The sequence below is a fragment of the Mycteria americana genome, chromosome 14 (assembly GCF_035582795.1).
Source record: "Mycteria americana isolate JAX WOST 10 ecotype Jacksonville Zoo and Gardens chromosome 14, USCA_MyAme_1.0, whole genome shotgun sequence".
Taxonomy (NCBI): Eukaryota; Metazoa; Chordata; class Aves; order Ciconiiformes; family Ciconiidae; genus Mycteria; species Mycteria americana.
In genome coordinates, this window is record NC_134378.1 from 18,703,095 (window position 1) to 18,724,647 (window position 21,553).

The window sequence follows — 21,553 nt, forward strand, 5'->3', positions numbered from 1 at the left end:
GAGTTTGAAAAGACATTAGCCTTGCAACACTTTATCCAGGTGTATCCTACCACTGTGTATCCTGAGCTGTGCAAGCTAAATGGCCAGGCTCTTCGGGGCAGGGAGCATCCGTGTCATTAGTTGTGCAGTGATGCAGATAACTAAGAGCGTTGTGCATGTCTGCAAATAAAAATGTAGCACATATAGGATTTAATAGCACCTGAGCCATGGGTTTGATACTAGTGGGAATCTGACATTTGAGGACCTAAACAGTGCTGCTAGGATTTTCAGAGTGGAATGTCACAGGCAAAGACAAGATGTACAACAGAGTAAGAGGGGACACCTGGAGAAGTAGGAAAGGTAAAGAAGGCAGTGGCTAGCATTGGTTAGTTCTAAGAATTTACTGCATTAATAGTTTGGTTTGCCTTGCAAAGTCCATGGTTACACAGGCATTTCTAGTGAATATGTGCAGGAGACCAGAAAAAATGGTTTCTATATGGGGCAAGAGCAGAATAAAGCCTGATACCAATTTTTTGTCCTTGTGTACTTCAAATTTGTCCTTGTTTTGATCTTCACAGTTTCAATTTAAATCTTACCATTTCTTTTTCTGCTTTCAGTATCTCTCTGTTGGAAAAAAATATTTTCAATAATCCTGTCAATGTACAATTGGACAAACTTCTAAAACTTTGTTTGGGTAAGTGTTTGTCCTCTAATGGATAGACACCGGGAGCATGCTCATAAGCAAAAGTCTGCAGAATCGGTGATCACTGCCGAAAATGCTGATCATTATGCACACAAGGTTCTTGTTGCCTCTGACAGAAACCTGAAGCTATAACAGAAAAAAATCCTTAGGCTAAATTGTAGATAGACTCTGCGTGCGTGTGTGTGTGTGTGTGTGTGTGTGTATTATATGACACATCTTTCTAACTAGAGATCTTTCCAGTGCAATATAATACATAGATACTGAGATTGCACTTCAGCAAAGCAGCACACGGGCTAACATAGCCACTCTGTAGGGAGGTCAACATGGGAGTCCAGAGGCCATCAAGTGACCTGTCTGAAGGCCAGACATCAACTGGATATCAGAGAGGAATCAGAGCCTGGGACTTCTATACGGCAGTTTGATGCCCAAATCACTAGCCAACGGTGTTGATTAGGTGACTCCAAAAGCACTGTATAGAGTAGTTAATGGATATGATAGAAAAATATTTTCTTACTCTATTTTTCTGTGTTACAGGAAAAAAAAAAGAAAATAAGTTCTAGTAGAATAACCCATAAATGCATTTAATCTAAAAAGGGCTAAATTGCCGAGAGAACAGCTAGATGTAATTTATCCTGTTTCATCAGCAAATGTCACTCATCTATATTGGAAGAGTGATGTCTGGAGCAATCAGGCTGTTTTTAACTTACCCGCCATAAGGTTTCTTTCTTCTTTTCCACACTTGTGCGTAGTTCAGGTCATGGATACAAAAGCGTGCAAGAACGTTCTGAATCCACTTCCGCCAGCATGAGTAGAAAAAGGCTTAGGACTCCTCACTTCACTACGTAAGCTAGAGTTTATACAAGCTGGGTGTGACCTGTGGTTGCTAGTTACTGTTTTTGTAGTAAAGTCTTACGTGAGCATCTACTTACGACTGCTTTAATTGCACAATCTTGACTCTAATTATGCTTATTTAAAACTGGTGAATGGCTGAGGAAAGATGATAAACAGTATCCTGGTGTCTTAACTAGTAAGAGAGGAAAACATCCCAAATTGGATCTAATGAAGGAAATACAGTCTTAAGTAGATGGAAGAAACTTAATTTTAGATGGTTTGGTTTGTGTCAGTTTAGGTTTTTGGAGACTGTATGTACAGATAGCAGTTATAGACAAATATACATATCGTACAACATGGATGTATGGGACATGGAGTGATCTAAATAGATTTGTAATATATTAGTGTTATTGTCACTCGGTAGCATTATGACTTTGCATAGCATAAACCACTTTTTTTTTTTTTTTTTTTTTTTTTTTTAAGGCAGGTCTGCCTGGAGATCTTTCACATAACTGCATATAATTCATTCTTTCTTGGAAGCATACAGAGTTGTGACATTCTCATGATCTGTTCCTGACATGATTACCTATAATATGCATTTCTTACATAAGAAGCAATACATCCCACTGAGAAAGCATTGTTAGGCAGTCACCTGCGCATCAAGGATTTCTATTAAGTACAGAGGAGCGTTTCATGGCTGTCTCTGCTTTTAGTAATTTTTCTTTATAGTTTGGCGTTCATAATACCTGTACATAGTTTCTCTGTAGCTATTTGGCATGGCGTCTTGACTTGGGCGCTGGAGGAAGCTACAGAGCTGTTCTTCTAGTGGGAGCCCTGCCCACTCTAATTACAGCCAATCTTTTCTCCACTCTTGAAGCTCCCTCATGCTCTCTCCTCCCTCATTCTGTGTCACAACTTATCTAGAAATATGCCCTGCCAATTTGTCCCGAGAGGAGGTTGCACACTGTTCTGAACTTTCAATGGACTGTGACCGAGGAGTAAGGGGTGTAAGGGGAGAAGGGGCAATCCCTCATTTTCCTCACCTCTACACTTCTACATTGTGTCTTTTTTTGTCTGTTGCCATTTTCTGTTTTGTTTCCACATTCATATCAAGATTGCTGGCAACCAAAAAGGCAAATTAATTACCTGCAGCTTACATTTATTTTTGAAAAAGGAATCTAAAGTTTTGTTACATTTTCTTGTTTATTTTTTTCCATAAGAATTTGTGATCATGTCTGGATGTGTCAGACTCCAAAATATTATCACCTGTCAGACAAAAGAAGTCCATATTAAACTCCTGACAGCTCTGTGGTTCAGAATGTTGGCCTTATTAATTCTGCTTTAAACATTTTATAAGTCGGACAACAAATCTACATTTTCAGGCTTGGCAGAGCTGTTTGTACACCATTATTGCATCACACCCTACTTCTGAAGTGTGGCCAGGTCGTTACTGTGCCCTGTCAGTCATTAGCTTTCATAGCAGTCCCTGGAGAAGCTACATTGCCTGCAGCAACAGAGAATCCTTAAGACTACTTGAAAGTGCGTTTCACGTGAGAGCCAGTACCCAGCAATGTTAGGATCAGGAACCCACAAAAGAGGCATCTGTATGCAAACACTGTGCCAGAGGTGTGGAGTAGTGGTTGCCTGTGAGAGAGTTACGTTGGGAATGTTTGAAGACAAATGTGTTCCTTGTCTCCAGTGACCTTATGCTAGTGGGCAAAAAGTGATAGTTACCTTGTGTTGCTGGGCTTCCGTATTAATGCAAGACTCTGCCCGTGCTTCATGGTGCTTGGGACTCTTGTTACATAGGAACTAATTTGAATTTACTGATTTTACTGATGCATTGTCCACTCCGTGACAGGCCTATGCCCACAGGCTACAGAAACAGTGTTGTCATGGAGCCCAAACATTACTTTTTCCAGCCTTCATAGGCTCTTTTCCTCCCCATTCACAGAGTTATAGGTGTCACAAAATACAGAAATTAAATGAACAATGGAGGAAAGTGTTCTACTTTTTTAAGTAAGAAGCTTGTGAAATGGAGGAAAAAGAACTTTGCTCAATCTCGTGATTTCTCATAATATTTTCATGGAATGTACAATTCATTACAAAAGAATACAGTTATACGAATAGTTTTTATTTATTGCTGACAATTAGAATGTGGTCACAAAGAGACTGTATTAATTATTTGATGGAAAAGTCAAAGCCAGGAGCTTAACATGATGAGATTTGATAAAATAGCGAAAACTATTTCTACAAGGACAAGGCTTCATTTTTCTAGAAAAGAGGACAAAAAAAGGAAATATAATTAGAGACTAAATAATTAAGCACTGTGAAAGCAGGAGACTTGATTCTATTGCAATGTAAGAGGTCACTAATTTTTGCGGAAAGTTTCTTGCTGTCATCACTGTCCCTATACAGAAGAGAATGTCTTGCTGTGTTAATGCTGAAATAGGAGATTGATTCCATTGTATTATGCAGGTGCTACTGCAATGGTTACGAATCCCTTAACATGTGAAAATTTGTCACAAGAGAAGTCTACTTGCAGCTGTAAGGGCCCAGTCCTGCGAGGTGTGAATTCAAAATAAATTTTTGATCTCTCCCTCGCTGCCAGTCGTGCCAGACTGAAAAAGAAAATTAAAAATAAATTAATTCAGACTTGCATTATCTTTCCTTGAGATTCCCAGGAAGAACTGCATGATAACTAGCACACTAACAGTTACTTGAGACCCAGCCTTGTTTTTTTGAGAATTACTTAGGGTTTGAGGCTTGGTGTAGACTAAGAGAGGAGAAAAGATAGTACCATCTTCATTTACTCTTGAATAGACTGATGGAAATGAGAAAGTGCTACATCATGCCTCCATCTTAGGGCTGGGTCAACACAAACTCAGAATAGGAAAACTCTGATGTCAAAGGTCAGCGCTCTGTCCGATACCTGCTTGGTTCATATCCATTTTGGCAATATGATTTTTCTAATGGCCAGGGTGCTTTGTTTTGTGTCTCCTTTTGGCCTAAAGTGGCTTAGTCTTTCATTGCAATAACGTTTTCCATATTTTTATGGACTATGTCCAAATATTTCCAGAGGCACAGCAAGTCAGGCTGTTTTATAATAAAACAAGCTTTAGGAAATATGAACTATTCAACATTGAGTTAATCCATAAAGCAGCAGAGCCCAGAGGAAAAGAAAAAAGTAATAGAACATTTTGCTCTTATGTTTTGAAAAGGCACAATTTTCTCCTACTTTCAAGGAGAACAGAGCAACTTCTTGTTTGGGCTGAAATGAGGGGAGCTATGGCAGTGTCTTATTTGTTTGCTTTAGCTCAGACTTATTTTTGTAGTATTAGGGTACTGTATATAAAAATAGAAACACAAAGCCAAGCTGTAGAAGAAATATCAGAGAGACAAAAGAATTTGACATGTCCACTTGCTTTCCCAGGAAGAAAGAATGTTACCAGATTTTAGTTGTTAAAGAAGTTTCTATGCGGAAAAAAATACATGATTGAGAAATCATAATATCTCAATATATATTTGGTGGCATTTTCATTTTCATAAATAGAAAATATGGAAAAGACAATTCAACCATGATTTTTTGGTCATGTTAGAAGCAGTGAGTAAAGGCTACAGCTTTCACTTACTGTATCTTGACCTGTTGATTCATCAAAGTCACTAGTAGTACACAGCGGTTCACAGGTTCAGGGAGTGGATTGGCATATGAGATCTCTAGAGTAACAGCTTTGTTCACTACAACCTGCCGAGGAATCTAAATGACAAAGACACATTTCTGAGCATTCACTGTTTTACACTTTTCTGGAGTCAGACTTCAGTCGAATTGTATGCAGAACATCTCTCATTTGAGGATGAGCGAGCTATTGGTAGGAGCAGTGAAATTTAACTGACAGGTGGTATGCCTTTCCTAATACTTGAAGCTGGATTTGGATTAGCTAAATAGTGCTGTCAAGCTGTATGCAATATTTTGCGCACAATTTCAGTGAAATAGAGTCCTGACTATACAGACACATATCATTAAACCTGTGTGATCTTCGGGTTGCTGAGTGGCTTTTTTTTTTTTGGCACATCATTGATTAGAATTAAAGTGTTAAAACAATATAGGCTGGCCCTAACATAGATTAGTATTAAGGGTTTAAATCTGTATTTTGGGAGTAGGCAAAGTTGCTTAAAGGCCACACAAGCACTTGCCAATAACTAGAATACAGATGAAATGAAAACAAGTTCTGTGAACATAAAGCAGTGGCATGTGACTGGGAAAGAAAGAAGGTAACAGAGCTTTTTCTGAAGAACAGGGGGCAGAGTCAGGCAAAGATTCAAAACTGGTCTCTCACGTGCTTACTTTCTCAATTTAAGCAGGCAAAATTTTAGAGCAACATCTGAAATTGCAGCCTAAATTAATGCATTTATCCCTGAATTCTCATCTAAAGATCTGAACTCCAGAAAGACTCTTTAGTTCTTTCTCTCTGTTCAGGACATCAGGGAGAGAATTGTTTACCTTAATGATAATGTTTGTGTCCTCTAAAATGATTGTCTTCTCCACCAGCAACTTTGCCCCATGCATGTGCAGGACTTCACACAAGGCAGTAACTTGTATCCTTTTGTCAGTAGTGAGATATTTTCCGTAATAGGAATAAGGGATCTTTAACCGGATATGTTTCTCTGGAATTCAGACATATATTTAGGAACCATTACATTCTCAAAGAATGCTAAAGAAAAGAGAGTTATTGTGAGGGTTTTTGAAATTATTGAAGAGAACAGAAGATAAGACAGCTGGAGTCTGTTTATATTTCTTCCTTGTGAGACTGGTTGTGTATTTCCCTCTTCTGGTGATCCCTTTCTACTTTAACTCATTTGACCCTTACAGTTTTGAATGGAGGATTTTGTCCTGAAACTGGGGAATCTGCTCATCTGCATTTCACTGGATTCCTATTCCTTTGTATTTCCTATAATTAGAGGTATAACCATTTTTATCTATTCCCTCCTTACATCCTATTTGTTTTACCTCAGTCAAGAAGAAAGTTTGGGTCAAGTTTCACAGAGATCCTTTTCAAGTGACCTGGACAGCTGCTTATTGTAGTCCTACAACTTTTCTGCTGTCTATTGAAAAAAATGTTTATCTTTGTAGCCCCTGGGGATGAAAAAGTTCTCTATAGTAGTTTTAATAGTCTTGACTCTTCAAAAGAGAGACAGAGTTTCACTGTAACTTTTAATGGTTGTCCTAGTTAATTTCTATTACAGTGTTGCCTGTTGAGTGCCAGAAAGCATACATCAGGGTTTTTTTATTTCTTAAAAGAGTAAGATGTGTTCCTATACATGTAATAATCACCACAGACACACACGCACATACACACACACACACACACATATATATAGTGTTGTTTCTGGAGCTATAATATAAATGTAGCCTTCTATATAACATTTCATGAGACCTTCAATTCCTGGTTGAACTAGTGAAAGTTTTCAGAGGCAAAAAAAAAACCCCTTGTAAAATGTAGTCATAAACAATGCTATTAAGAGATGGAACAAGTAGATGCACTACAAGGCTGATATAGATATGATATTGATGTTTCTTCTTTCCAGTTGCCTTCATGTGGCTAAGAAGAGGGCTATATTGGCTCCTTAGGGATATTAAAAGTTACCTTTTTTAGAACCAAGATCCACAGAAGTGGTTGCCTTCAGGATCTCTGCCACTGCTCTCCTTGTGTACAGGATGGTTGATGCACTCAGGTCCACCTTCACGGTCTTGTGGTCAAAAGATAGGTTATTGAGAGTTAAGATTAGGGTAATGTCTTTGCCAAACACCGGAGGTTCAGCCAGCTTGAATTTCCCAGAGATCCCAGGGTTTCTAATTGTCTCTGGAGATCTTTCATCTGGAGATTCTGCATGTCCTTCTGTAATGTTTGATCCAAATATCTTGGCCAAGGCCTTTTTATAAACTCGTCTTTCCTCAGAAGAACCTGGTCAAAGGAGAGAACCAAGTAAAATTCATACTTTTATTGCCATTGCACCTTCTCTGTGTAAAGGCTTTCAGAATGATATAGGGTGTCAGCTCTGCATCACCCAGAAATACACAATACCTAAAAGTTCCCCATATTTTTATTAGGCCTCTGTTCAGGTTTTTCACAGGAAAGTAATAAAACATACTGTAATAAGGTGAATAAGTCACTAAAATGAGATACGATGCATTTGTATTTGTTTAGGATGCAAGATTTCTTTTTCTTTGGTCAGAACATGTAGTAGTGTGATGTTACTTTGCTAATCTGATGATAATCAGCCTCTGTATTAAATATGGTTGCACTAAAACCTTGAGGAGTGAAGTGTTGAAAAATGGCCACTGAGTCTGAATGGCAAACTTTAAAAAAAGTGAAATACATCTTCCCCCCCCCTTTTTTTTTTTTTTAAAGACTTTGAGCCACAAACATTAAGCAAACTATTATATGACATCTGTAACCCTAAATTTAAAAAAGATGGAAAGACATAGGTACCAAGTTTTTGAGGGAAGATAAAAGTATTCCTGCAAACATATGGCTGTGCAGTTCTTAACCTTTGCTGCTTTGTTTTCCCAAGTACAGATGAATGGCATTTAGTCCCTTTACTGTTTCCTAGTAGTTTTGTTTCCAGAATCCAATAATGTGGAGACTGAGTCCACCAGGAGTGTAAACACAGAACAACTGAATGGCTGGGTAGCTGATGGCTGGATGCCAGAGCAGGAGTGCAAGAGAGTCTAACTCAGTGAATTTATACAGTCAGAAAGGGAGACCGAGTGAGTCACTCCTCTTGGGAGTGGGATGCAATGGGGTCTTTGAAAGGAAAGAAGAGGAATTGTAATGGACACAGCAAGAAAGAACTTATTTGCTGAGAGAGACTGAGCACGAGGTCATATGGGACATGAATGTCTAGTGTTAGAGGACTGAAGTTTAAGGCTTTGGATTAGTGGTTTGCTTGTTGCCCCACTCCCTCTGCCAGATATGTTGGAAAACTAGTACTTATTAATCTGTAACTTCCCATACTACAGACCTGTGCACAGTTTGTGATGCATGATGGACTCAGTTTTAAGACTTTTTGGTATGGCAGCTTGATGGTTTGTCTGCCTTGGGTAGTAAAATGCATTTTATAGCCCTGTTTTGTGTATATATTACATTTTGTACTACTGTGTAAGGGACTAAATTATATTTTGTATAGTGTCTTAATAAGGAAACTACTAAATACACAAAACCAGAAATATAATACCCATTGTATTAAGCAAGTAGTCTGAGAACACTGGCAGAAATATTTTCTGAAGGAAGGGGAGAGATGCTCAAACAAAACAGGTTACCCATCCTAGCTTCCTAGCACCAAGGATTCAGTAGGAAATAGTTGTGATAACAAGTAGGTAATTTGTGATAATTCCTTTACCTTCTGGATATTTGTAATTATAGGTGACATCCACACGGGAATTGCTGCCCACAGCTTTGGTGCTGATAAACCTGCCAATTATTTCAGTATCACAATAAACTCTTTTCTTAGTTCCATCATTGTATACAATCCATCTGTTGCAATCAGCATTCACCTCCGTATACACAAATAAGGTGTCATAATCCAAGTGTACATCACCTTCCTTGATGGCTATGACAGATGCAGGGCCACACTGAAATAATCCTAAAACATGACAAAAAAAAAAAGTGTCAAGCTTTATTAGTCATGCTCAGTTTGGAGAAGGAATGTTAAGTCATGGTAAGAACTTATACTGTTACCTTTGCTTTGTTCTTGTGGAGTTGCATCTAAAACCTGCCATCCATTGTATGATGTTCCAAGGTCTGGGCGAATGAACCAGCTTTCATTCCAGACGTGATAATCCCTGGAGACAAAGAACAATATCTAGAAAGCATAGCAATATAGAGTCATACAAACTTCCAATTTGAAAGGAGTAGGGAATTTTGTTTTTTAAAGATTCTTTAAGATGTGACACAAACTGTCTCATTACAGCAACTCACTACCTCTTTCAAAGGATAGATTTACTGCCTGCTTTTGAGGTGTAGACCTTAGGGCAGGACAGGAGAGAATATAGATGTCAGCAGTTTGCTTTGGGAGCTATATGAACTGCAAGCGAAAGATTTAAGCCTTGAATATAGGCAACACTTGGTGCTTGACTTCAGTAACCTTCAAATGTGGGAAATGCTTTGTTTAAATAGAAACTTAGAATAGCTATACTGGGTCAGGTAAAATGCTCATAAAGTCCAATAGTCCATCTATAGTGGTGTGCAGCACCAGATGTTTAGAAAAGAGATAAGAAGAGCATGTGAATATAATGACCCTTCCCCTGATATGCTCTATGATTTCTTGCAGTCAGAGAATTAGGGACTTTCTGAGTTAGTCATTACATTGAGACTACTGGGTTTAAAGGTCGTTAAGTCATCTTATGCTCTATGAATCTCTTTTGTCCTGTTTAAAAACTCTTTATAGCTTTGTTTTCAACAGCATCCAGTGGTAATGAGTTCCACAAATTCCAGAAGGAAAGGATAGCATGAAAGATTGGTAAAATGGAGGTCACAGGAGGACCCAGAAAAGATTTGTTGGTCGAATTTTGTTCAGAGGCAAATACTTTTTAGGCAGTTAAGAGATGAAAGACTTCCCATATCCTTCAACCACACAGACTCAGTGAAAGGAAGCAGACTAAGTAAAGATACTTTTGGCGAAGCCTAGCGTGCACAGACTTTGAGCTATATGATATACCCTTGGGCCTAGTTAGTTCACTTTCTGAAAAGTGAAGTGGTTGCAGAGTAAAGATTTTAAAACTGGAGGGCAACTGAAGTATAAAATGGTATTATTTAAAGAATATCATGTTTCTTTGGCTACTCAAATTTTGGGGTTTGATTGATGATCATGGATCACTTGCAGTTTACAGCACTGGACTACAATGTCCAATAATCAAGTCTGGAGAGTGTTGGGATTGTTCTCTCTTTTTTCAGCTCCCACAAAGGGAAGGTCTAGCTAAAGGAGTGCTGGAAAACTTCTTGGGGAGGCTCCCATCTACCTGGGGAGGATGACAGGCAAAGCTGAGAAACAGGCTTTGGATGTGTGATGTCAGAAAGTTATGGCAGCAGTAAACCAGTTAAGAGCATGGACGGTATACAGCTGCATTATCAGGAAGAGACTGGTTAGGTGTCAATAATTAAAAAGAGCCTTGGGAACTGGTATGTTGTCAATGGAAACACACCTTCTAAAGAAAGTTGCAACAGGGACTGCAAAAAATTGGGCTGGATGGTTGTTTGAAGTAACTGTTACCTCGAAACCATAAAGTATGTTTTCTTTCCAAATGGATGTCTAGTGTATTAATTTAGATATTTGTATTAAATTTTGTCCACTCAGTTGCTTTTGTACTACTAGTGTTCATGTTTAAGTCTCATAAATCCTCTCTCTAATTATTGGTGAGATGCAAAAAATTGTATTTACCATGTGGAATCCTTGCCGATATTAAGACTCTTTCCAGAGCTGTCATAGTACTTATCAATACTCAGGTTTCTATCCACATCATGGGCAGAGTTAAAATTTGAAACCAAACGAGTTGGAATCCCCAGGCACCTCAGAACTGAAATATATTAAAAAAAAAAAACACCAAAAAACAAACACAAACAAAACACACACAGCGCTTTAGTTCAATGTTTACAAATATCTGAGAAACAAAGTGCCTAAATATTTTGTGATTCTTCAGCATTTGCAGTCTTCAGAGCACTGTTCCTCTTGTAGAATTAATTGCTTTGTAGTTTTGATAAAACCAGACATCAGAAATGCCTCATTTCACCACAGTCCTCTATTCTTAAAGCTTACCTGTACACATCACGCCTGCAAAAACCCAGCACTGGCCATACTGAACAGGCTTATAGTTGTCCTGACGCCATTTCTGGAGGATTACCACACTGCCATCCCATCTGGATGGATTCTCATGTGAATGGAAGCTTCCCTGCCACTTTCCCAGGAGAACTCCGTTATCATTATCATTTCCATTGATCTAAAAAATAGGCCAATGGACAGAATGCACAAAATCAATTGTGTGTAACGCACCATATCCAGTTAATTATATTGCTTGAGGCGCAGGTGGCTGTCTCAGTGGTATAACTAATGCTTTCTGCTTAAGCATGTGGAATTCAGATTAAGTTGTCCATTTCTTACCATAGAACTGATTACTCGGCCCACATATTTAGGATCTCCTCTTCGGGATACATCAATGGCTGGGTCCTGACGATAGTACAAGCTCAGATCAAGCATGGTGAGGCAGATGTTTAGAATGTCATCTTGAAACTGTGATCAGATAAGATAAATTTTTAAGAAAATAGATATTTTCACAAACAGTTCCTCCTTTCTAAGATAGGATAAGAAGGATATCTTTCTAAGAAGGATATCTAAGAAGGATATCTTCTTTCTAAGAAGGATATCTTTCTAAGATATTTTCACAAACAGTTCCTCCTTTCCTTACTGCAGTTCCTCCTTTCTAAGATATTCCAGCCCAAAGGTGATAGGGACAGTAAGGCACAAAGACAGTAGTGTGCAGTTCCCACTGCAATAGTGGCTGAAGACAGGGCTAACTAAAATAAAGCAAAAATCTGGCAGGATGCCTTCTGCCATCAGAAGAGACGACTGCAGTAAAACTAAACCTGCCAAGCTTATTCTGACTGCAGATAACTGATTCTCTTGAGTTATATCCCTGGAAACATTCAAGGTCCAGTTGGATGGGGCTTTGAGCAACCTGATCTAGTTGAAGATGTCCCTGCTCATTGCAGGGAGGTTGGACTAAGTGATCTTTAAAGGTCCTTTCCAACCCAAACCATTCTATGATTCTATGTCAACGGCAGTTCTGTCCCCTTGTAACTGCATTACAAAAATAGTGGGTGTGTTGGAGCCACACATGTATATTGTCACTTGTACTGTGGATGCTTTGGTCACAGATGAGGTCCACACTTGTACCATGAGCTTCAAGCACGTGTAGAAGTCAGTCCTAGCTGAAGTACTGTGCTAAGCCATCTCTCACACCAAAGTCCTATTAGGCACACAGTGAGCAAACCACAAGTAAGGCTAGCCAGGTTTGTTTGTTCAGTTTTCATATAAATAGGCATACCTATCAGAGGGACAAATAATGATAAAAGAAAATGCTATTGGAGACAGAATAAGAGCCCAAATGAGTTTCTTATGGCTTACCTGTCCATAGTACCATCCTCTTGCTTCAATGTACTTTGCATTGCCCACAAAGATTATTCCATTTTCATTTAGAACATATTCTTGTCTCTCATTTTCGTTAGCCATGTAGACATCATCACCTGAAAACCAAGTTGGACATGCTTTTACACTTAAAGCTGAGAATACTGGCAACCTTTCAAAAATATTTGTATCTTGATTTAGCAAGGGAAAAGCTACTATTTGGAAAATTCATTGTTATAGCTCCCTGAAGATGTACTGTAGTTCAGATGAACTGTAGTTCAGTGAAAATGCCTGCTATTGTATACAGCCAGGGTGTGGGGATCCATGCTACATTACTTTAACTTTTTTCCCTAATTTTTTTTTTATAATAACACTATTCTTACGAACAACTCAGAGCAAAATTAACATTAGTTTAAAAGGAGGAAAAAACCCCCACAACACACCACAACAAATCTCTTCCTGTCAAGTATGACTAAATAGTAACAACCCCTTTTCCTGTTACTCTCAGCATGCAAGGAGAAAAAAACCGCAATCATCCACAATGGTCCTCTTTTTTGACACTTACAGAAAGACAGACCACTATAGACCTAGTCTTTTATTAAATTAATTCCTTAATACAAAAATACAAATTTATTATATATTCTGTCCTCTCATTCTGAAGTTAAAGCTTATCCTGACATAATGAGAAACAAGCAGGATGTAAATTTCTATTGATAGTTGTTAATCAATATGTAAGCACGCTTTCTAACATAGATATACTTCTAGTAATTTCTTCATATATTCTTTGCCACAGAAACAAGTAGCAAGTATCAGACATCTAGGGAAAATGATACGTTCTACAAAATTCTCGAACATCCATATCCTTTTATCCCCTAAAGCTTTACAACTGATGCGTTCACTTGTGAGCTATAGATAAGCAGTGTATGATCATTCATTCAATTCATGATTAGCACTCTTTATTCTAATTGCATTAGGACATAATGCATCATTATCAGAGGCTGGCTTGCAAGTGTCTTAGATTTCTCTTTAAATGTCCTTAAGAGACTTTAATAATGTTAAAATATCACTTTTGTTTTATCCACAGGTTTGAAACAAATATGTTAGTGAATTAATAAGCTTATTGGTTTGTTACCATTATGGTAAGACTAGTATTTTCTGTGTCCAAATTCGGTATTTATTTCAGATATACAGCCTGTGAAACTAATTGCTTTTGGCTTGCTAAACTAGAAATTCTCTTCTCCAAAAGGCTTTTCATGTTATCCTAGTAACCTTTTTCATGTTATCCTTTTCAGTTATCCTAGTAACCCTTCACTGAACATGTTCTAATTCATAATTCCTGTTCAGGAAAGATTAACTGAAAGAAAATTCTAAACAAGATCTCATCACGTTGTACAACGGCATTAATATTTAAATCTGAGTAACTGTTTCCTCTTATACAGTTTAATATTGCATTTGCCTTTTTCAGGGCCATTTCATTTTGGTTCTCATTCTTTGATTAACAAGTACTTTCACATTCTTCATGATTTCCAGCTGGTAAGTCTGCCATTGAAATTATTATTTCTCCCTAAATGTATGGTCTTTTATTTTGTATTATTATATCTTATCACTTCTGAATTACTCCAGTCTCTAAGGTCAGCCAGTTATTTCTGTGTGGTATCCCAGCCCATCTGTGTATGGACAATGCTGCTAAATATCAGCATATCAAAGTCAGTAATGAATCATTTGATCAGAGTGTTTTTTCAGATGACACTTAAGCATCCACTAGTAGCTTTTCTCCAACCCAGTGCTTTTCCTTTCTTCTCTAGTCCTGACTGTTTCCTTGTAAGTAGTTCTTTACTGATATTACAGTTTATGAATTAATTCATGTCTTTTCCGTCTTAATGAATAACTACCCATGTGAACCATATCTACAGACCAGATCTGCCATTTATCCTTTGCTGAGAAAATAAATTTTCTATTTCCCTTCTTCTATGACACTTTCTATAGTGGTAACATACCCTCAAACAGAATCTGTTCCTGTTTGTCAGGATCAGGGAGCTATTCCATTCTGCAGAAGCTTATTCAGCAGCATCCTACTTTAAGGATACTCCCTTTTGTTTGGCAGTGGTCATTGCATTGTCTGATAAATCTGGAGGGCTCTTCTGCAAAATCATTAGTTTTAAACTGGAATGGCACAGCTTCACTTTTCTCCGTTTTCATCTGAGCACAAGTTATCTGGTCTCATGAGTACCACCGCTACTCTAGTGTTGCAGTTCAGGAGCTGTCAAATATTTCAGTCCCAGTGGTGTGGTTTCCATCAATTAGAAGTTACACCACAGGTGATCTTTCAGGGAGTTCTGGGAAGGTTTTTCCCTCAGGACTGTCTATGCAGAGACAGTCTGAGTTTCCTTAACATAATTCTGTAATTATTTCTGTCTTCCAAGACATGCTGAGCTAATTAGCAGCTTTTTTCATCTTGGCTCTTGACATATTTCTTAGTGGCCCTTGACTAACATATGGTCACAGAAGAAAATAGTGGATGATTGGGGTTACTTTTCTCTTCTTTTATAAGCTGTTTAGTCACTTGGCTGGCTAAGAGCTCCCTTATACCACTCTGGAGTTATTTTAAGGCTAATCTAGATTTCTAGACTACCCCATATTTGCAAAATCTGAGTTCAGGAATTTGCGTTTCTTGTGCAACATGCTGAGGCTGCAGAAATAAAAAATGGAGCAGCAAGAGATGTCCCTTTTCAACCCACAATGAAAGACATGGGAAGTGCCAATCTTCTTCACACTATCTCTCTGTCAGTGTTCATAAAGTTAGTTGAGCTATTGTCTTTGCAGTTAACATCTACAAGAGCAGTCTTGCTTTGATTTAGGTGCAAGTCAAGGATGTTACTGTATGCTTGCTTCAAGTTCTGAGAAGTACATGCACTTATGAAAGTCTGTCAGCCCTTGGCTACAGAAAAAGTGATCTGCTCAGTCCTGAAGAAAGAGTCTATTGGTATCACCCCATATAGCACATTTCATTAGGATAAAAGGGTGGAGGGGGTGCGGCAGCAGCTTTTTAATGTAGTAAAACCAGATCTCTGAACAGATAGCTGAGATTGCTGCCACTGGCAACCCAGAGTTGAGGGAGCAAGTTCACTGTGTAGATATGAAAGCAAATAGGTCAGTTACGTTCAAGAGCAAAGGCATTGGTACCTACCTGGGCACCAAGGATTGAAGAGTAACACAAACTGCCCCAGGAATCTGGAGAAGATCTTGTTCCCTGAGGTTACCTGGAGGCTGAGATTGTATCGTCCAATGACAGCATTGGCTGGGCTGGATATTGTGAAGTTCATATAGCCAGACTCGCTGGGTCCTTGGACAGCACTCCAGCCACTTGCCCCCACCTCAGAGAGGTTAAATACAGCCTTTGTACGATGCAATTCTGAGGGGGATGGTCCTGCCAGAAAGAAGGGGTAATTGGTTTCCATTCCAGAGTGTGGTTTCAATATTAACCTCACACTTGAAATAAGCACATTGGGGGGGAAAGCATTAAAAATACATGAAGAAAAATTGCATCTCTAAATAGAATAAGGGGAGAACTACAAGGGATAAAGATTAGAGCTCTGTGAGAACGTGGATTAAGCTAAGGGATTGTTACCTATTTCAGTGACAAATGCTAGGCTCTCCCCAGTCTGCTTTGGTCTGTTGAAGTACAGGGTAATAGTGAAGGCTTGTCCTCGCCTCACAGTCAACTCAGTGTTGGCATATCTGTCAGTATGGTGTGTGCCTGCATTTACTGATGGCTGCCAGCTGATATGTGTTGGTGTCAGATCTATAAAACAGAAGAAAAGACAAGACATGAAGAAGCAGCCAGCATGGAAAGAAGTCATTTGCTGGTAAGTAGCACAATGAGGTTGCTAAGAGCAGTTATCTTTTACCGAAGGAAGGACAACTAAAAAGCAGACACTCCATTAAATACAGTGGTCAATAACAGAAATTTTTGCTTGGGTTTTGTTACAGGGCTGTCATACACCGAGGACTTATATACTTCCTACACAGTGCTGGATGCTGTTGTATCACTGGACTTAAAAAATTTACAGGGGCAAATCAGTGTCATTTCATTGTCAGCACCAAATAAAGTGGCCTGTAGCCCCTCTACATTTTCTACATACATATTTTTAGGATCCCAGAAATGGCTATTAGGACATCTTACTTCTCCTGCTTACATCCTGATGCCATTTGGCCTAGAGTAGGGAAAGATGCGTAGTGAGAGGTCATCTGTCTTAGATGAATGAACAAGAGGTATTTGAGGACTTAAGTTCGATTTCTTTGTCAAAAGCTCCATCTGACTGAATTTAGCTCTGTCCAAAGTGACAACTGGACCACTGGGATTCCTGTTCTAGTAGGCACTACCTTCATGTCCTAGAGGAATTCTGATGACTTACAGTGTGCTTGGAGTTCTCCGATATCAAGTGTCCTCCTGCACACACACTGTTATTATGGTCTGTGGTTTAAAACCCATAAAGTGGCTCTTGCCACCTTAAATGCTAAACTACATTTTTGGCAAGCGAGTATGTATATGATCTTCCTTGCAACATTGTTTTCTCTTCTATACTTCATGTTTTATTGCCACGCTCAAACTTGAGCGGTTATACTGTCTTCAGGACCTCTGAGAGGCACTATCCACTATGTTTGTATCTGCCCTATGAGACTCCACAGAGTACACCTGGAGCATTGTGTTGCAAGTTTTGGCAAATGCTCAGGGCAAGTACCTTGGTGAAGATTCTTCCAAATCACTTTTATTAATGCTAGTATCATAAATGCAATGAGGCTGGGGGGGGGGGGGGGGGACGGACACAGGGGACGACAGGACGGGACAGGATGCAGAGACATGACTGCCACCATTTTAAAGGGAATTCAAAAGAAAACTGTAACAACAACAAAAAAGAGTGGGATGGTAAGGATGGGTTAAGGCCTATGGCACCATGCACTATTATGGTAGGGATCTTCAAACAAGCTTCCAAGTCTCTCTCATACCATATAGCATAGCAATGAAATACTAAGTCAGATCTGAAACAATATAGTTGCATATTATACTACAATTTACATATGATCTTTGAAGAAGAAGTAACAGTAAAATCTAATTTATGCAAAAAAAGTGCCATAATTAAATTTGAGGAAGAATAATTTTTTTCTTTGTAGTCTGAGACCACAAAGAAGTAATGTAAGTAAGCATTGATGGGCTGAAAAAGAGAATCTTTAGCATGACTATCTGGGACAACAGTGAACTGCGGTAGGCTGCTGCTTTTTCTGCAAAGCAACATTTTAAAAACTGATTTGAAAATGTTTGTTTCATCATTAAACAAGAGAGAACCCTCCTTTGCAATTGCCCAGTTCAATAATCATCTCCATTTTAAACTGTAAAAAGCAGAGATATTGTCATTACTGTTTTCCTTTGGTAGGGTTTTAATGCATCTTTGAATTCCCATCTATAGGCTCCATGCTCACAGCTCCATTAGGATGGATTACACTAATTTTGTTAATACAAAACATAACACATCTCTGAAATAGCATTTAAAAAATAAAGGATTTAGATGGAGTTCTGCATGGTGCCTTTTGAAGTAATGGGAATTTCTTTTCTATTTTTTCCCCCAAAACATCCTCTGCTGAGCTCAAAAATTATTCTCAAACAGGTCTTAATAATAACAACAATAAAACTTTGACAATGAAGTGCAAGAACAAATTACAATATAAAATTTCCTTCAGATAAGAAATCTGAGCAGATACCTACAGGGCATGTAAATTTCTTAAGGAAACAGTCCTGAATAAAGTACCTGCTGAAGGGAAGCAAATGACACGCAGAACTCACCTGCCATTCCCTCAGCTTATAAGAATTGCATACAACTTCTACTTTGTTCTTCAAGGATGTCCAAGGCACATTAATCATAAAAAGAAAAAACCCAGCAATCTTTTTGTGTTGTCAGCTGAAATTTGAGAGAAGGGAGAGGTACTTAGCAGTTGTTATTAATACCTGTAGACTTGTCAAACGAATTAACTAGTTCCTATAATATATGTATGTCTAATGCCAATGTTCCTACTCAACGTGGGTGTAATTATGGGAGGAGATACCAAAATTATTTACTCAGAGGAAATGCGTTCTCTTGAATCCCAAGACAAGAAGAACTTCCTACAAAGGATAATAGGTGTGCCATGAATAAGTTGTCTTTAAGGATGAGGAAATGGAGAGTGTGGTGGGACGTAAAAGCCACATGAAGGAAAAAGGAGCATTTCCTGACTACTTAACTTCCAGATTGGTTGATGTCACTTCTCATTTTGTTCAACAGCTGTGAGGTTTTAGAGGGGTTTTTTGGGTCTCAAATTATCTCCAACGCCCTCAACTTACGTGAAATGATAAACTCCCACTAGAAAAAAAAAGTCTGTTTTCCTGTTATGTTAGCCAGCTCCATACTACTATTTCAGCAAAAGTTTTATTTCAAAGAGAACCCTGAAACTATTTACCATGAGTAGTTTTTATCCGTGCAAACTCTAAGCCTGTCTATCTTCACAACTGTGAATATATTTATTTTTATTTTTGTACCCTCACTTACAAGTGTACAAGTAATAAAGCGACATTATCATGGGGATCTATGTAAGATTCTGCAGCTCCACTGATCACATTTTAGTACTCAGTAAAGACTTAAAAAATAAATTAATCTGAATTTTAAGTTACAAAGAAAGAAAAAGGCCTGAAAAAGAAGCAGAAATTAAGCTCCAACAGCTGTTTCTAAGGTTGATTTTACAAAAAAAGTTGTCATCTTGCACCTTTTTGAGAAACTTTGTTTTGATACTGTGAAGACTGAAAGAGTACTTACTTACATGACATTCAAGCTAGTCCTATCCTGAAAGAAAAACACTAAAACTTTTCACACTCGGCAGCAGTGCATCTGGTATGGTGTATCTCCACTTACATTACAATTCAGAGGTCCTTCCTCCTCTTGAGAGTTTCCAGGATGTTCAGGCTGCTGAAACTTGTTCTGGGAATCACCTCAAACGGATTTGATTGCTGTTCAGAGCTACTTTAGTTGGTCTTTTTCTCTTTTCCTTAATTCATATTCCTTGGAAACCATAAGAGCCACAAGCCTCTGATGTTACCTGATCTTCACACACAGCCGTAGTGACAAACCGCATCGACCAGTTCTTAAGTTCAGGCATTCAGTACTTATAATGATTGCTTCAGACATTACACATTGCTCCCGCTGGAGTATGACTATTTCCTTTCTTCTTCCTTGCTACTCACATAAGTAATTAAATCTCAGAACACTTTTTCTGTCTCAGCTGCAACCACCTGCTTTACCTCTTTATGACACACCCACAGCAGTGTTCACCAAGCCACCAGAACTCCTCTCTCAGACTGACCCATATCCCAAACTGGCACCTGCCAGTCCACACCTTCACCACAGCAAGGCATGAGCAGCTGCTTTTGTAATCCTTTTGGAATGCAGCGGTCATGGTTCCTAAGTGACTAATGATGTAACAATGTTGCAGGTGTTTTTCCTAGCTCAATTCCACCCACCCATCATCCAAAATGGTTCAAAATATTTTGTTCTTCCTTTTCCCTTGTTTCAGAGCCGTGAAATTGCAGTGCAGTTTGCTAACTTTCAGAGAAAAACATACTCTTTTATTTCATTCATCTCCTTAATAATTTTGTCTGTTGTTCAAGTTTGCACTATCATATCCTCAGGGTAACCATATTGCACCTTACACTTGTTGCTACTCTTTACTAGAAAGAGGAGATCAGTATAACTTCCACCAAAAAAGTTGCAGAATCCCTTCTGTGAGTCTGTATCAAAGTAGGCACACATTTAATTAGACATATTAACTTCATGTGCATGTGAAGTGTCGCAGGGGAAGGGTGTTGCCTTCCTTTTAATTCCCCTAGCGGTCCAATTTACAAGCTTCTCTTATTTCTGCTAGTGCAATTCACTTGACTTTAGGATAGTCTGGTTGTTTTCACGCATACAAGACACGTAAAAAGAAGTCATTAAGTGTATATCCACATTTTAAATCCAAGGCTATGCTTGAGCTTGAACTTCTACTGTTTGGTCTACATGATGAGAGCTCTTGGTTCTGGCAAGCCTTGAAGAACATCAGGAGAAAAAGAGAGGATACCACCATGGGCTACTTGTACACCTTCTCTGTAGCTCATCTCATTATATGTCCAGTATGGTCTTGTACTGACATCATGTGACTGGCAGTGGAAAACTAGGTGGCTGCAAGTGCCCTCCTAAAGCAGTTTTTTGCAGGCTACAAGCACAAAAGGAGTTTATAGCCAATCTGAGCTTGGGCTGCTCGTGTAACAGTGAGGAGTCCCTATGGCAAGTCACGGGTACCCTTGTGCTGTGTGGTGGAAGTGGGAGCACAGAGCTGGCTCCAGGCACTTGTTAAGATTTTACTGGCTTCCTGGCCCAGCAGTCCAAAGTGCAATAGAGCAGTAGATGGACTTTCCATTCACTTCATCTACACAGATAATTTTCAGTCAAGAGATTGACTTACTGTTGTACAATTATTGGCCATAAACCAGGTCACTCACCGGCCTACACCTAGTTCACTTGTTCCTGGAACCCAGCTTTTGGCCCGTACCTATCCTCCCATGAAGGGTTTAAGTAAGCTTTACTAAACTTGAACTCTGAAAGATGACTTCCTGACACACAATCTATAGTGAAGAATTCCTAAGTCTTCTCAAGTTAAAATACCCTTAGATTTAAGATTACCCTCTCTACCCCAAAGAAGACTTTCAGCAAGTGCAAAATATCAGCATGCAAAAATATCATGTATGTTGAGCTGGGCAATTATCTCAACGTGTTTGTCAAATGGGTCTCAAACTGGATACCA

General features: G+C 38.7%; 1 protein-coding gene and 1 long non-coding RNA gene across 2 annotated transcripts in view; one reads left to right on the top strand and one right to left on the bottom strand.

Moving 5' to 3' along the window:
• Positions 1 to 21,553, top strand: part of LOC142416929 (uncharacterized) — a 76,246-nt gene that overhangs the window by 32,551 nt on the left and 22,142 nt on the right. The window lies entirely within an intron of this gene.
• On the bottom strand, positions 3,944 to 16,497 carry LOC142417124 (protein-glutamine gamma-glutamyltransferase 6-like; the record flags this gene model as incomplete). Its single annotated transcript, XM_075517479.1, has 12 exons — positions 3,944 to 4,134; positions 5,146 to 5,270; positions 6,015 to 6,178; positions 7,159 to 7,476; positions 8,915 to 9,157; positions 9,253 to 9,356; positions 10,952 to 11,087; positions 11,327 to 11,507; positions 11,669 to 11,797; positions 12,692 to 12,810; positions 15,879 to 16,118; positions 16,320 to 16,497. Coding segments are annotated over 12 exons (2,088 nt in total), but the record flags the coding sequence as incomplete, so codon positions are not given.